Raw genomic sequence first — 17932 nt, 5'->3', positions numbered from 1 at the left:
CAAGATAGATATGGCATCCATGATTCCATTGTAGTTACTAGTATGTACATCAATGATTAATTATCCGAGCATCAACCATCTATATTCTAGCAATTACAAGCATACATCAAAATTTTTAAGCATATTATAAAACATAAAACATTTATGCATATTATAAAACATAAAACATAGAACATATTATGATTTATCTAGCAAGTGAGCAACTGTCAACATTTGTCATGTCCAAAATTCAAATAATAATGTTTACAAAATAGGTCACTTGGTCACCGCCAAGACAAAAAGGTTCAAATTCACAAGCCTACAAGTCTAATGATTAATCTATGACAAAAGTAGTAAATTGTGAATATATCTACTAATCTCTCCTCCTTCCACCACGAAGAGAACGTGGCGGCGGGCCTCCATGTGGTGGCAATGAAGAAGATGGTGCCTGTGGAAGTTGTGGCACTGAAACTGATGAAGACGAACCCCCTGCTGTTGGTGTTGAACCATGGAACCTAGGAACCAAGGGACCAGATGGGGGTGGCATCTCAACTCGATCATCATCATCCTGGAATCGCTAATTGCATGCATGCTCCCAAATGGACCAGTGCTAAGCATATAGTTGCTCAATTATCTCTATACAAAATGCGTTTCGAAAAAACCGAAACACAGATCCAAAAAACTGAAACGCGGATCGGAAAAAACCGAAACGCGTTTCGGAAAAAACCGAAATGCGGATTGGGCCGTAAGGTTCCGAAATGGCAGGAACCACATTTTTCAGCCCGATCCGCGTTTCAGTTTTTCCGAAATGCGTTTCGGAGGGCGGATCCCCCACGGATCCATACGGATCGCGGATCGGGCTTTTGATCCGTGGGGGGGGGGGGGGGACGTTTCCTACAACACTGACTGTGTCACCCTCTCAGCTCCAGTCTGCCCCACGAAAATCTTTAGCGCTGCCTCTTGGCCCCGCGTCAGCTCTGCTAGCCTATACACAACTATTGATGCCTCTGCGTCACCGTCTTGGCTCTCTGCGTCAGCCCTCTAGCACTTTGCGTCACTCACGCTGGCCTCCTAAGCCTCTGCATCAGTCCCAACTGCCTCTGCGTCAGCCTTCCCAGGCTCTACATTGTCTCTCTAGCACTATCTCTGCCATGTATTCTCGGCCTCGTGCCGAACTGCCCCTCATTGCAACAGATCACTGGTTTGATTCTCTCAGCAAACCTTGCTCCAGAAAATCGAACTAACTGATCAATTCGGTGTATCTCCAATTGACCCTCAAGCCTTCTCTTATACTTTTCCTGTTGAGTCTTCAACGGCCAAGATTAAGTCCCTAATCAACGACTAAGATTAGATTTTGCTTGATCCATGTCATTTAGAACATTCTCACCCAGTTTTATATTAATACCCATTAATATTTTAATTTTCCTAAGTTTAAAATATTAATTATTTTAATATCTCTCCAACCGGGTGGAATTTCCCAAACGATTCTGGGTCTTGGAGACCTTATGTGCCTTAGCCTCTCCACCAATTTGAATGGCTAGAGCACATCCGACACTACCACAAATCAACACTCCCTCTTAGTGAGGAATGTGCTCTAGTAATGTTTCACCATGGAAACATCACACTGATCCTTCACACTGGTACCTGTGCTGATGCTTGGCCTGCTGCCTCACATCATCTGCACTACTGCTTCCTGTACTACTGCTCATGACACTGCTACATTTGTACTGCAGCTCCCTCTCAATATGTTGCCCATACTGCTCCTAGCACTGCCACTGCTAACTGTTGCACTGCAACTCAGTTATCGAGAAGTAGGTAACTGACTTGTCCCAAATACTAACATCCCAGTCAGTCTGGAAGCCTTGTGAAACTGAAGTTGCCTCTGTTGTTATCATGTGCTCCCTCTGCTGCCACTGCGTTGTTGCAGACACCTCTGTGCCTCTCGCACTGTTGCAACCTTTACTGCGCTGCTTTAGATTTCTGCACCCAAGCACTGCCTTGCTACTCCACTACACTTTACTCCACCCGACCCCTGTCATCCTGCTACTGTCATTAAGGGCTCCCATAGCCAGATATGATCCAAGAGTTTGGGCACCTCAAGGATCCTGCCCCTAGTATGTAGTCCTCCTTACTACAACTTGGTGTCTCCCCACCTCTTCTCTAGAGGTGCATGAGCACTCATGGCACAGTCGTCATCAGTCTCAACTCTCGACCTCTTTCTTGGCCTTAGCTGGAGCTGCGTTAGAATCGGAAGCCTCTCCCTTGTTTTTCTTCCTAGGACATTGGGATGCATAATGTCCCAGTCCCCCACAATGGAAGCACTTCACCTTGGAGATATCCTTCTTCTTCCTCTTCTCTTACTGTCCCGCAGATGCTAGAGCCACATCCTCCTCTTTCTTGATTCGACTTCCCTTGCCACTACTCCGCGCCTTGGTCAACCTCCTAATCTCTTCTTGGCGAAGAGTTGCCCACATCGCCTCCCAACCTGGAAGGGTAGCCCTGCCAAAAATACTTTGGACAAATGTCTCCCACTCCTCGAAGACTACATTTAGGGTAGTCCTAACCATAAATTCTGGATTCGATGTAGACCTCACAGAAGTAAGTTGGTCGCGAATCTCCTACAACATGAGAAGGAATGGATCTATCTGCTCTCCCTTCTGCATCTAATACAACCGTAGTTGATTTTCCAATAGCATATTTCGTTGTATGGAAGTGCCCTGATACAAGGTCATCAGAGTATCCCACATCTCCTTTGCTGTGTTCTTTTCAGCAATATGTGGTATGACATGATCTTTGACCCCGTCTAGGATCATGCACTTCGCCCTCGCCATTGCATCCTCATACTTCTCATTCTCAGCTGGGTCGACTGGGATAGCCACGGCTCTCAAGGCAAAGTCCTTGATGCAATATCGATCTAGCACTGCCAGGGTCCTAGCCTTCCAGATCAATGTTGCACACATCGCGATCGGGATTTAATCGGCGCCGGGAAAAAATCGGAAAAATCGTTAAAATCGGGAAAAAATCGGGAAAAAATCGGAAAAAATCGTTTGGCACAAAAATATTCATTTTTTTTCATTTTTTTTCAATTTTTTTAATATCTAAACCATCTACAACATAAAATAAATACATTGACACATAAATATGATAAAAAAACTAATATATAAGATGTTCAATATCATTTCTAGCGCTAAAATCACACATAACATTGAATCATGTCCTGAATAGTAAGTCCTGAGTCCCAAGTCCAACTCAGCCTCAAAATATCAACAAAAAATATGATAATGTATCTCATCATGTCATAATGTCATATACAATAAAATGAAAGTCTAATCCTATTGATTTCCTCTGCCCCTCTTGCGAGAATATGGCACAGCTTTCTCTTTCCCTCTAGATGTAGAAGCTGGTGCCTGTGGTGGTGGAAATGGCAGTGGAGTCTGACGTGCTCTAGAAGCTGAAGAACTAGTAGTAGCAGCTACAAGAGGCTGAGGTGGACGGAGACCACGTCCTCTACTGGTGGTAGTGGTAGCCCGGGTAGCCCGGGTAGGCGGTGTCACCTCCTCCTCCTGCTCCTCCAACTCCTCCTCCTCCTGCTCCTGCTCCTGCTCCTGCTCCTCCTCCTCCTCCCCCTCCTCCTCCCCCTCATCCTGCACTAACCAATCCTCAGTGGGATCCATGAGAGGCCTCTCGGTCTCAACCCTCCATTCAGCAGTGGTGTCAATCCCATCCAATGAGATGGCTTCCGTATCAGGTGTCTTCTCTAGTTGTTTCACCCACAATCGAAGATTGTAGTAGACATAGACCATGTCATTAAGTCTATGGGACTCCAACCTGTACAAAGTTCATGAAATAATAAATTAATAATTAATATTATAAAAAAAATATTGTTTAAAACTTTAATGAATTCAAAAATTTATTTGGAAATTTGCAATATTTTAAATGTTTAAGTGTTAACCTATTGCGCTTCTTGTTGTGTATTTTTTCAAATACACTCCAATTGCGCTCACATCCCGAGGAGCTGCATGTTTGGCTGAGGATGCGCACGGCAAGATTTTGCAAAAGGGGTACTCTGCCACCATACATCTTCCACCATGCGTCTACAACAAAATTACAAAGAAAATTTTAAATAAACATAAGAAAAAAATGGAATTTGAAGAAACAATGAAATTTGAAACAAAGTTACAAAGTACATACTACAAACTAAAAAATACCTGGGATTTTAACCGTCCTATCATTGATAGCCATCTCAAAGCCAAATGTGCCACCTGACAACTTATATTGCTCAATTTGTCTAGAGACCTCCATACGTTCTTCTGGAGTTTTCACCATCTTCTGGACACAGGTTAATAATCCTTCCACGACCTCAACATCAAAATTAAACCCACATGCATAAGAAAATGCAGGGTTCAGGAAAAGGCCAGCAGCATGAATGGGACGATGGAGTGTGTTGTTCCATCGCTCATCAATGACCTTCCATAGAAGGAGTTGTCTCTGGAACCCATCATCTCCCTTGTCATCATAGTAGGACCGAATGGCTTCTTTGGCCCTATCCATGGCTTCATACAAATAGCCCATTGCGGGCTTCTCACCATCTACCAACCGAAGAACCTTTACCAAAGGTTCTGTGACAGCGCACACCTCCTGCACTCCCGCCCAGAAGTCTTCTTGGTATGAAACAAGTCTGCAGACGGCCTATCCTTCTGGTTTGCGGCTCATTGGCGAAGAACGCCACTCCTCTGAAACAAACATTCTCTTCAAATCCCACATAGAATTCAAGAGGGATTGAAGAGATATGAAACTCGTCGCAAACCGTGTAATGGCGAGGCGCACCAACTCTTTGTTGTTGGTGCATTTTCTCATCAAGCTAAGCACAGATGTGTGATTGTAAATAAATTTTGTGATGGTTTTTGATGAGTCAACAGCCTCTTTGACAAAGGGAATTTTCCCTATGTCCTCTAACATCAAATCAATACAATGGGCAGCACAAGGTGTCCAAAATAAAGTAGGATGCCTGTCCATAAGCAATCTACCAGCAGCAACATAATTTGCAGCGTTGTCCGTTATGACTTGGACAACATTTTCTGCACCCACCTCCAAAATAAACACATCCAGCAAATCACATAAATTTTTTGCATCTTTGATTTGATGAGTTGCATCAACAGATTTGATAAACATAGTCCCCAAGGGACAACTAACCAAGAAGTTTATAAGGGTTCTCCCCTTTTGGTCAGTCCAACCATCTGACATAACAGTGCATCCTGTTTGTGCCCATGATGCCCTAAAATCCTCCAATCTTTGGGTGCAGTCACGCTTTTCATCTTGAAGAAGCCGGCCTCTGAAATCATGAAGAGAAGGGAGTTTGTACCCCGGGCCAACACTGGCAACAGCATCAAGAGTAGGTTGGAAAAATGGATTATTCCTTATAATGCTGAAAGGAATATCACTCCAGAGGAGAAATTTTGTCATCAACTTGTCAGCTTTTTCTTTTTCAGTTCTTTTCATCATTGAACCGATAGTTGGTTGTGAACCAGGTGTGGTTCGAGGAACAAAATATGATGATGCAGCAAACGGATTGACTGACGCTGCAGTAGAACCTGTGCCACTTGGCCCACTTCCTTCAACTGACCTTCTTAGTTGCCTTTTGAGTTCTTCTTTGGCGTCTCTAGTGTGCTCTAATTCTCCCAATGCTCTCATGGCTTTTTGGATAATTTCAGCATTTGTCTTTAGACAGGGCCCCACATCACGTCCAGGGATTTGTGCAAGGTGGAACTTCAACCTGTACACCCCCCCGAATATTTCCTTTCCACACAACTTGCAAATCAAGTTTTGTCTATCATTCGGAGTTTTAGGGTCACCATATTCCCAGAAAGGATCCAATTTCCTTGGCATGTTTGTTTTTGAATTTTGAATTTGCAAACCTATGGAAAAATAAGGATTAGGAAATAGGAATTTAGGATTACATAAATGATAATAGTAAATAGTAAATACAAATTACAATTTAGCATTTGCAAAATTACAAGCTAATTATTTCCAAAATCCCAATTTGAATTTCTAAACCCAAAAAACAATGAAAAATCAAAAAAAATAAACAATGTTTAAAGAAAATGAGAAAATAAAAATCAAAAATTGGTTCTCATAGTCATAACAAATAACCCATCCCAAATCAATGAAAAATTTCTAAAAATTCTTTAAAAACAATGAAAAACAAAGTTTTTAGAGAACCAAAACAAAAAAAAATTAATCTACATACCTGGTTTATGGACAAATTCGCGATCTTGGCTTGGATTCCTCCTAAAATCGGCTCCCACAAGCGACGGCAACCCTCTCCCTCCCTTCTTCTCCTTCTCCTCCTTCTCCTCCGCGGCGGACTGCTGAATGAATAAACAAAAAATCGATTTTACATATAAAACCCCCGCTGCCCGCGCCTCCTGCGATTTTTTCCTTAAAAATCGCGATTTTTTCGATAAAAATCGTTAAAAAAAAATTCCGCCGATTTTTTGGATAAAAATCGCGATTTGAATCGGCATTTTGAAAAAATCGCGATTTTCCGATTTTATCGCGATTAAATCGCGATGTGTGCAACACTGTTCCAGATGACAACATTGGAAGCCCCGTCCAACCTGTCCTGATCCCTTAGTTCGTTCACTACCATTTTAGCTCCTCTTCTGGACTCCCTCTGAGATTCGACTTCCCTCTTGGAAATCTCCCTCTAAGTCCTGATTTCCCTCTTGGAAATCCTCTGGCCAGTTGTCGAACCGCTCATCTCCAATCCTCCTTGCAACTGCAACTCGGATCTGGATTTCTTGGCTAGAAATTCGTCAAGGTAGAGACTCCCTCTACCTTGATTCTGTCTCCTTAGGTATTGTTCTTCACTGACATAAACATCACCCCACCAGCTCCTCAAATCACAATCTGCACACAGCTCCCCAAGCCCCAGCAATTGAAGAAACTGAGCCTTTCAGGCTCTGCGCAATCCTAGCAATGGCTAAAACTGCACCTCCTAGCCATAGTGTCGATCCTTCCTGGCTGAGAAAGATGACCGGGCACTACGTAGGTCAAATCTGCCCCTCTGCCTCTGCGTTGACCCCCCTCCTGGCTCGAAATGATGACACAGGCTCTACGTCACTTCCTTTCTAGCTGCTTCTGCTCTGGAACAGCGCTATCTCTCGGGACCGCTGCTACTGCTGCAAATTATTCAGATTACTGTTGGTGCCTTCAGTTCTCCTGTGATCTACAATGCTCTGATACCATGTTGAAATTTCTAAGTCTGACACGTCAAAAATCCCTACTGCATTATCTGGTTTATTTTCTCCTACTTGTTCTTTTCATTAACAAGTTATTTATAAATATAATACCAAAAATAAACACAAATGCAGCCTTAACACATATACAGATCAACAACTGAAATAACTAAGACAATCACACAAGGGACACCGTTATTTTTGGACAATCGTCCCCGGAAAAACCCAATGTGGGGAACCGATGCAGCAGATATGAGGGTTTTATTATTATGCAGTTTCTAAATACAACTAGGGTGCCAGAAATGGCTCACCCAACAGAGAATGCCCTTGGCAAAAGTACCTCTCCTCAAAGACAAATATTCCGGCTGATCAGTCATCGGATGATCAATCCCACAGCAACTACAGTAGCTCCTTAGCTGGACAATGAAAGTTGCTCCAAGCTTCTCTACTGCTCTGTGTCACTCTACTAGGGACTGTGTCACCCTCTCAGCTCCAGTCTGCCCCACGAAAATCCCCAACGCTGCCTCTTAGCCCTGCGTCAACTCTACTAGCCTCTACACAATTATTGATGCCTCTGTGTCACCCTCTTGGCTCTCTGCGTCAGCCCTCTGGCCCTCTGTGTCACCCTCTTGGCTCTCTGCATCAGCGCTCTGGCCCTCTGTGTCACCCACATTGGCCTCCTTAGCCTCTGCGTCGCTCCCAGTTGCCTCTGCGTCAGCCTTCCTAGGCTCTGCGTTGTCTCTTTGGCACTATCTCTGCCTCTCTGTTATGTATTCTCGGCCTCATGCCGAACTGCCCCTCGCTGCAATAGATCACTAGTTCGATTCTCTCAGCAAACCCCGCTCCAGAAAATCTAACTGACTGATCAATTTGGTATATCTCCAACTGACCCTCAAGCCTTCTCTTATACTTTTCTTGTTGAGTCTTCAACGACCAAGATTAAGTCCCTAATCAATGGCTAAGATTAGATCTCGCTTGATCCATGTCATTTAGAACATTCTCACTCAGTTCTATATTAATACCCATTAATATTTTAATTTCCCTAAGTTTAGACTTAGGAACCCCATTAAAAATATTAATTATTTTAATATCTCTCCAACCGGGTGGAATTTCCCCAAATGATTTCCGGGTCTTGGAGATCTTATGTGCCTTAGCCTTCCACCAATTTTCATGGCTAGAGCACATCCGATGCTACCACAAATCAACACTAACCTAGGGAAACTTAGGGCAAAACCCAATCTCGAGGCTAGGGCTTGGGATATCTCACAACCCCACCGTCGGAATTCCCTCAAATTTCGAAGAGGCCTAGGAGAGACACCAACGCAGTAGAGGCCAATAGATTGAAGTTTTTCTATGGGTAGCTTGTCGAGAAAATGATGCCCTAGGAGTCCTAATGTGACTAGACCTAGAATAAGATAAGAGAGGTAAAGAAAAATAATTCTTTAAGTCATCACCTTATGGTAGACCAGTGCCTAATCCTTTGGGGAGATTGGAATCAAGACGAATATCAAAATGGACTTCGTTTCTAGGTCAAGGAGGCTCTAAGATCAACTTTGCTTATCATTAGGGCAAAGGAAAGTGACCTTAAAAACTTTTACACTTCGTTTTGCAAGGTAAGGTGGCTTTTCAAGATAAATTCAACCATAGAATTATCCCTAGGAGAATTCATTCAACATACATGGCCCATACATAGAGATATGCTATATAGAAACATAACTCCACAATTTTGCAGTAAATGCATGCAGCAACTAGGCCTAGTATAGCTAAAATATCATTGTCAATGCATGTGACAAAGTAAAGGAATAAATAGCGTTAAATTTGTACTTACATGTAAGAGAATATATCCAACCACCAATAAACTTGCCAATCATAAAGCTCCAAGGTAAGAAAAGTCAATCCATACATCAAAATTTATCCATGCTCCAAAATTTCATCCACCAAGAAGGAATAGCGAAAATCTCAAGAGAAATAAAAGTCCAAACGAAGTGATTATGAGAAATGAACTCTCATCAATTGTATTTATACACCTATAAAGAGTTCAATTTAATTATTTGAGCCTACATTAGCCCCTAAAATAAAAATAATGTGCAAATAACTAACTTTTGGTGACAAGCCCACCAAACTAGTTCATAAACAAAATAACAAGCCTCTCAAGAGGTCGAATGATCAATAATACATATCGTTGGGCTCTCTAAGAAGCCTGGTGAAGTCCATAAGTCCCACAATGAAGAATAAGACTTCCAAAAGTAATGGACAAGGGGTTGGCCCCTTGTTCTCCACATAATAAACATGTGGTACTCCCAATGGGTGTGAGGGCACACAAGTAACCTCATGGGTCTCCAAGTAAGTCAAAGTTGCATGTAGATCATCTGTATGGGCTCAGATGATGGTGTAGGGGATGCCACATTAGCATACAGGTCTTGGGTCATCTGCCAAGTGCATGGTACAACTGTGGGGCTGGCAAGGCAAAGGTGAACCAGGGGCATCTTCCTCATCGAATAGGTGAATCTCGAACAATCTCTGAACATCTTTGGGGATCCATGGAATGTTGTCTACTGTTGTGGAGGCCCATGGCTCTCAACACACACCCTACATGTGCCAATGTAGCCCTCTAGAGGGTTAGGACCCCGTATAGGGAGACCAAACCCAAGATGGAGACCACCTGCAATCCTGCATAAGATCCAATGTGTCCCCTAGCCTTCCAGTACAACAAGTCATCAAGAAAATCGAATAAAAGAGTTTACAAACCATGGACAACAGGTGGGGACTTCATAATGGCATGCCCTTCCATAATGGGCTTTAGCATGTGCTAATGTCTCCAAGCTCCAAATGGGGTTAACCAAGTATCCTATTAGGTGGTTTCTACTTCTAAAGGGGCTAGTATATCCAAGGGATAACCTTCAAAAGGTGGTGGCGTGTGATAAAGAGATGAATGGAGTAGGGAATGAAATGAGGCAGCTCCGAGCCACATGCTGGGGTACAAGGGTAGCTAGTAAAGGGGAGCCCACACTTGGGAATATAATGTATAGGAGGGAGAAATCGTGGTACATGAGGTGCCCTGGCGTTGATTTTTCTACCCTTCTTTATATGCTTTTTGCCTTTTATGATTTTTTTTAATTAACTCCTCTAGGCTCAAGGGGTGGGAGCATGTTGTGTGAGATGTAGCAATGGATACCCCCTTTAAGGTAGGGTGGTTCATTGCCCACCAGGGTTTGGGACAATCATGGGTTCCTAAATGATAAAGGAGCCTCATCTATGGCCAGGGTGATGGCCATGATGATGGGGTAGAGCTCATGTATTGGCTTTTGACCACGTGCTAAATGTGTTTGTCCCGACCATCTTTTGCATTTTGTGGTACATTTTTCTGTTCAGTGTGGCCAATTATGCTTTTGCTTTTCTTTCAATTGCATCAACCGTCGGGGCATCATTCCAGGCCCGACCCAAGGTGTGGGCAAGGGGAAGGGGAAAGCTAACCCCATGTGGACCCAGGTGGGAGAAATGATGAATGGGGTTATAATGAATGGAAGGGGAGTAATATATATGGATGAGGGCGCAGGGCCACGCAACCAAAATCAGGGTTTCAAGGGTCAGTAAAAGAGATCCCATGGGACTAGGGTCCAAGGTTAATATCAAAAAGAGGTATAGGGGACAAGAGCACAGACCTAGCCCATTCTTTCCGCCGAATCCCCCCACTAATCCATACCCAGAACTGTCCATGATAAGCAAACTACAATACTTCATTACCAAATGACAAGGCATACCTTTAGGTTCGGGAGGCCCACCTTCAAACATACGATCATGGCAGGTGGGTGAGGGACCACATGGTTGGCTCAGGTGGCGGAGAAATGGCACAATGAGCTAGTTGGTGGCTGCAAGGGGTTGTTCGCTGTCGGCTGAGAACCATCTTGGAGAAAAAAATTCTCCTAGGGATATCACCCACAAAATGGTGGGTAACACAGCCTATATCCTATATTCTTTTGTATTGTTGATCTTCTTGTTTTAGTAGTTGTTTGATGATAAGAACAACATAATATTAAAAGAAGAACCTAATAAGTAAGAAAAAGTAAAAAGACATCACAAGCCGTTATCAAGTATAAGAGAAATCATTCTAAATATTGCCATCTATATTTGTCAACACTTTCATTAGGTTTGTACTCCTTGGTCATCGGGATTAACACCCTATATCCACATCATTGACTTAGGGCTTGGAAACTTGGCCCTGGATATTGATGTAGCTGAAAGAAAGTTTAAATCATATAACTCCAAAATGAAAGAAAATGTAAAATGCAAAAGAAGGTTGGGACAATATTTAGCGCATGGGCAAAATCCTATCATGAACTCTACCCCTCATTAGCCATCACTTAGTTCCTCGCGCATTTAATACTTCATCTAAAGAAAGGAACTCTTGAATGTCCCAACCCCGATAAGCAGGAAACTACTACATGTAAAGTATAAAGCAAGCTTGCACTCTTAAGCTATGCACCAAATAAAGGCACACCAAAAGGGTGGAAAATGCAAGCCAAGGAAAGTGGTAACTCATGCCACCATGATTGCTCCCTCCTTAAATCATTACACTTAGGACATTGGAGCCCCATTAGCTAGTCTCATGATTGTGGAACTTTAGTTGAATTTTCTTCCACTCCATGACCACCATTTCACACACACCTATGGATTGATGGGATAACATGTCACTCCCCTTGGGGAATTGAAAACATCTAACAAAGTTGTTGGCCTAATCATCCCTAACATAAGGGAGGTAATTTGTTTAGAAATACTAATATGGCTAGACATTTGAAGGTGAGTTTTGTTTAAGGAAATGTAACTAGGTTCGATCTTCAAAAATGTACTTTTGATATTTGTATTTATTCAAGAAAATAAATATTATTTTTAATATGTCAATGAGTTTCTTGGTCATTGAAGTAGGTCTAGCACATGTTAAAGTGCTATAGGTAAATCAAAAAGTCAAAATAATTATGTTAAAGACCTTAAGGGTATGTTACATTGTATAAGTGTCAAGGAAGTCACCTCCAAGCAAAGTCAAGTCTCCTCCTATGAAAAGTCACCATCAAAGAAGCTCATTCAAGCATGTGACACCACCAAAGAAATCATCTGAAGCAAGCATAACAAGTCATCCTGCAAACTGTCCTTAAGTCAGCCTTCTAGTCGGCCTAAAAGGAGGGACAGTCCTCTATATATAGAGGTTGTCCACTCCAATATAACGCACCAAGATAGCTCTGAAATCAGCGAAGAAAAGGAGGCAAGAAAAGAACAAAGAAGGACGAAGAAAAGGGTTTCCAAGGGCAGCGAAGGACAAGGGTACATAACCGAAGCCGAGAGGACTGTTTTCTAGGGTAGAAAACAGTCACATGTGCGAAGGAGAGGGTCTCTCTGTTGTTATAGCAGCCCTCTACCACAGTCACATAAACCTCATCATTTGGGCTAAGACCATAGACCTAAAGTGCCTCCCACTCAAGCGAAGAAGTAAGGAAGAAGAGCGAAGGTAATAGGGTTGTTCTAAAGCATATTACAGTCACACATGCAAAGAAAAAAGGAGGTTGTCTCTATTGTTATAACAGCCCTCCTATTACAGTCATTCAAGTTCATTTGTTGGTGAAGAAAAGGAAGGAATCATCATAAGGAGAGGATCCTATCAAAAGGTATCTCTTCTAAAGCAAGTACAACAATAGTAGGAAGGAGGACGAAGTGCCGAGGAACAAAGTGCAGAAAGAAGGACTTGACTTTTGCTTGGAGGACATTCTAGTCAAGGGTCTAGGGTTTGGCATTGATCAATAAGAAGCTTCAATAAGAGAAATTTACTAAAGGGTTTTCCTCTCAAGAGAATAGAGGTTTTGGCCCTGGCAGAGAGCCAACATCTTGTGTTCTTGTTCTTATATTTTTGGTAGCAGTTTGATGAAGTACACACACATGCATTAAATAAGAAGAAGAAGATTAAGCTAACAAGAAAAGTAAAAAGACTCCACAAATTGTTATCAAGTCAAGAAAAATCACTCTACACCTAATTGCCCTAGATTCTTCAACATGATATCAGAGCTAAGGTGACACATCAAGGAAAAGGCAACTCAAGAGCACTTACCAAGGAAGGACATCTACAAGGTTGAAGCATCAAGCCTAGAAGTCTCAATCACTTCAAGGACAAGAAGGTCTCCAATCCATCATTCATCAAGGAAGTCTACATAGCAAGAAGAAGAGCCTTACATAAAGGCACCTACAAAGAAGATCAGATCGAAGCAAGACCTACATCAAGCTACAAGTCATCAAGCAAGTCCACTTGGAGAAGGCAACTTGAAGAACATCAAGATCCAAGGAAGGCAAGCCATCAAGTCTTCAAGGAGGAAGCAAATCCATTACATCTCAAAAATCTATCAAGTAAGTATATGTCCCCTTTTGAATATACATCAATGTCTTTTTGCAAGGAAAGCAACAAATTGGTAGGTACCAATAACTTTCTTGCATGGAAGAAGAGGACTGATCTACTTCTCAAGGAGAATGAACTTCTAGAACATATCAAAGGGAATATCGCTATCCCTGCTAAGGAACAAACTCAATCCTTAGCTAAGTACAATAAGGATGAGATAAGAGCACAAAGGATTCTAATAGAATCAATCAAAGACTCTCTCATTCCTTATCTCTCCAAATTTGAAACATCAAAAGAAATTTATGATAAGCTAGTAGAGCTATGTAATATCCTTTTTCAGGGATATCCCTCAAACACAAGAAAACTCCAACCAAAGATGGACTGGGAGGGCGTTTACCAGATATGTCGCCTCTAAAAAGAGGACGAGATCTAGAGGCTACCTGGCCCTTTCCAGACTCTGTCTCAGAGTATAGGAGAAAAACACACAAGTGGTATAGTAGTCGGGAAGCTCCAAGAGATAAAAATAACAGTAGTGCAACATACAATAATGTATACATGGAATATAAGCAGATACTCAAGAAATGCAGAGAGAAATGCTAAGCCATTTTATTATACTAAGTAATGGAAAGAGTACAAGAGGTGATCAGAAAGATAGCACCTTGACTTGCACAAGGCAAGTGAAGAAATACACTCAGAATGGTAAGGAAATGGCCTCTCTCTGAACTGCATCCAAGCTACCGGAGAACTACTATGCTGCTGCTACTGCTGGAATCAAGTGAGAATTTGAGGCTGTTCCCCTCCTTGGAAAATGCTGGAACTCTGGAATCAGCCTCTGCTCAATAAACCCAAAAAAGCCTAGAAAGCTTTCCTAAAATAGCTGACCCCCGAAAATCACCCCCTTGAGGATCTACGCTATCCCTCAAGGCTCTATGCTGCCACTGAAGAGAATCCTCCAAAACTCTGCCCGAGACTCTGCCAAAATCCTCCAATATGCAAGGGTTGATCCCTTGCTCAATCTCCAAGCTCAAATCCTCCACACAAACCCAATCCGGAGCTCCTACCAAAAGAGACTGCGTCCTCCTCTCTCAAGACTGCGCAGTCATCCAAAATGCTCAGCTCCTCCTCAACTCCAGTGACTAATCCTCCTGCAAAAGACTGATGGAACTACCTTGCGCGAGCGGGCACTCGAAGTCCCCCGAGGCTAAGGGTGAGATCTCCGAACGGAGACACTCGATGCACTAAACAGTGCTGCAGACAAGCTAAACAGCCAGCATGCTCTAAGTCGAAGTGACTAGCTCAAATGCAACATAATCGAATGTCAAAATGAAGAGGCTCCTCTCTCCTTTATAGCATCGGCCTCTCTCAAAACCCTAAGGCCCACCTCCTCCAACGTAGCCACATGCTCCTCTCCATCTACGCAGTCCCTCCAAGTGTCTACGTGGTCCTTTGGCCCCCTTGGCTCCCCTTTTAAGTTACAACGTTGTGCTACTTAGGAGTGACTTTATTCAAAAAGTGAGTTATGTCCCCTTTTCCTCACCTTTTTATTTATAAATAACTATAGAAGGCAAAATTGAGCAAAATCGAATATTCCAATTAGCCATGGCTAATTAGGAATATTACAGTCTCCCCCAGCAAAATGTTGCTTGTCCTCAAGCAACTGAAGTGATGGATGCTGCAAAATTTTCTCACTCTCCCAAGTGGCATCCTCATTCGGTAAATTCTTCCACCTCACCAAGAATTCCCGGACCGTCCTGCTCCGCAGCTGCCTCTCCCTGGTATCAATAATAGCCTCTGGCTGCAACACCAAATGCCCCTCATCATCCGTGGGTGGTAGCTCATCTGTCACTGTCACCTGCTGCCCCAATGCCTTCTTCAGGCATGATACATGAAAAACGTTATGAATCTTACTGCCTTGGGGTAGCTCCAACTCATATGCAACTTGTCCAATCTTGCGTATCACCCTGTATGGCCTGTAAAAGCGGGGCTTGAGCTTCTCAGCTCCCTTCTGCTTCAGTGATTGTCGGTATGGCTGTAATCGTAGATAGACCAAGTCCCCTACCTCAAACTGTCTCTCTACCCGACCCCTGTCAGCATACAGCTTCTGCTGGTTCTACGCTGTAGCCATATTATCCTTGAGAGCTCGGAGAATATCCTAACTCTCTTGGATCAAAATCTTGGCTCTCGGAGCCTTGCTAGCACCAAACATCACGTCAGAAAAAGATAAAGGATGATACCCATACAAAGCATAGAATGGTGACATACCAATGGACATGTGATGTGTAGTGTTGTAGCAGTACTCCCCCAGATGCAGCCACTTCAGCCATGTTCGCTGCTACCCACTGACATAGTTACGCAAGTAGCCCTCCAGCCACTTGTTAACTATCTCTGTCTGCCTATCCGTCTGTGGGTGATAACTGGTACTCGGTGTCAACTCCGTCCCCACCAACCAGAAAAGCTCCTGCCAAAACCCGCTCATAAAACGGTTGTCCCTGTCACTGATGATGGTCTTAGGAAGACCATCTACCCTGCAGACCTCTCTGAAGAACAGCTCGGCCACCTGCGCTGCTGTGTAGTGTGCGGATATGGCGAAAAAATGTGCGTACTTTGTCAGTCGATCAACGACAACAAAGATACAATCCTTGCCCTGTACCATGGGCAACCCTGTGATGAAGTCCATCGAAATACACTCCCATTTCCCCTCCGGAATGGGAAGAGGCTGCAATAATCCTACAAGATGGCTCATCTCCCCCTTGTACCTCTGGCAAATATTGCACTCCCGGATATGCTGGAGTACGTCCTCCTTGAGGCCCTTCCATGAGAACCTCTCTCTAATGGCCCGGTAGGTTTTGGTATACCCTTGATGGCCGGCCAATGGTGAATCATGTGACGCCCTGAAGTATCCTCTTCTTGAGCTGAGATCCCTTAGTCAAGAAGATCTGGTCCCTGTAGTAGATGATCTCATCGACCACCTTGTACCTGTCATCCGCCACCTGCCCATCCAGAACCTCACATGCAAATCTGTCCTTGGAGTACTCTACTAAGAGTCGAGCCCTCCAGTCTATGTCCAAGCTCATAAGAGACAACGTGGCTGGTCTACGTGAAAGGGCATCTGCTACCATGTTGTTCTTACCCTTGACATACTCAATGTCAAAGTCATACGCTTGGATCTTACTGATCCACTTCTGCTGCCTCTCCTGTAGTTGTTTCTGCTCCAAAAAGAACCTGAGGCTGTTGTGATCAGTCCTCACCCTGAACCTGTTACCCACTAAATACTGCCGGAACTTGGCCAATGCATGCATAATGGCCAGCATCTCCTTGTCGTATATAGAATACAACCTCTCGTGCAAAAGGAGCTTCCGACTCTCAAAGGCTATAGGGTGACCTCCTTGCATCAACACTGCGTTGATCCCCTCTCTCGACGCATCACACTCCAAAACAAATGGCTGCAAAAAATCCGGCAATGCAAGCACTGGGCAACTGCTCATAACCTCCTTGAGCCTGTCAAAGGCTCGCTGCGCTGTATCCGACCAACTGAATGCCCCCTTCCTCATCAGATCTGTCGGGGGTGTAGCAAGCTGTCAGAAACTCTTGAAGAACTTCCGGTAGTAAGTACAAATGCCAATGAATCCCCGAAGTTTTGTCATGTTCCTCGGCTCCGGCCAATCTCTGATGGCCCTGATCTTCTCCTCGTGGACTCTCACTCCGTCCACCCCTATGATGTGTCCCAAGTACAGCATCTCCGTCAGCCCAAACTCACACTTGGAGAGCTTGGCATAGAATTGCTGCTCCTCCAAGATGCGCAACACTGTCTCAATGTGCTGGAGATGCTCCTCCCAAGTCCTGCTATAAATGAGGATATCATCAAAGAACACCAACACAAACTTCCTTAAGTCACTGCGGAAGATGTGATTCATGCAGGACTGGAATGTAGCTGGGACATTGGTCAGCCCGAAGGGCATCACCAAAAACTCAAAGTGCCCATAGTGACACCTGAAGGCGGTCTTGGGAATGTCCTGCTCCCTCACACGAATCTGATGGTACCTAGATCTCAAATCAATCTTTGAGAAGAACCGTGCTCCTCTCAACTCATCGATCTTGGGTATGGGGTACCTGTTCTTTAGGGTCTTCTTGTTCAAGGCCCTATAGTCAATGCACATCCTCAATGTGTCGTCCTTCTTCTTCACCAACACCACGAAAGAAGCAAAAGGACTCGTGCTCGACCGAATGTGCCCAAGAGCCAGCAACTCTTGAATGGCCCGCTCAATCTCATCCCGATAGGCCTTGGGATGCCTATAGGGGGTAGTAATCACTGCCTGTATGCCCTGCTCAAGCTCAATGG

General features: G+C 43.7%; 2 protein-coding genes across 3 annotated transcripts in view; both read right to left on the bottom strand.

The window, feature by feature from the left end:
• Window positions 1-17932, bottom strand: part of LOC149190532 (vacuolar acid trehalase) — a 548002-nt gene that overhangs the window by 507023 nt on the left and 23047 nt on the right. The gene's annotated exons all lie outside the window — the stretch shown is intronic.
• On the bottom strand, window positions 3122-4662 carry LOC149190533 (uncharacterized). The gene is made up of 3 exons (XM_089413419.1): window positions 4188-4662; window positions 3932-4073; window positions 3122-3807 (listed from the first exon to the last, which is right to left on the bottom strand). Exons 1-3 carry the CDS (start codon window positions 4549-4551, stop codon window positions 3312-3314), a joined length of 1002 nt encoding a protein of 333 aa, XP_089269545.1. The 5' UTR covers window positions 4552-4662; the 3' UTR covers window positions 3122-3311.

The sequence above is a fragment of the Pinus tabuliformis genome, chromosome 3_1 (genome assembly GCF_031772625.1).
Source record: "Pinus tabuliformis cultivar Carrire ecotype Pingquan chromosome 3_1, CPIR1, whole genome shotgun sequence".
Taxonomy (NCBI): Eukaryota; Viridiplantae; Streptophyta; class Pinopsida; order Pinales; family Pinaceae; genus Pinus; species Pinus tabuliformis.
This window is presented reverse-complemented; position numbering and strand designations above follow the sequence as displayed.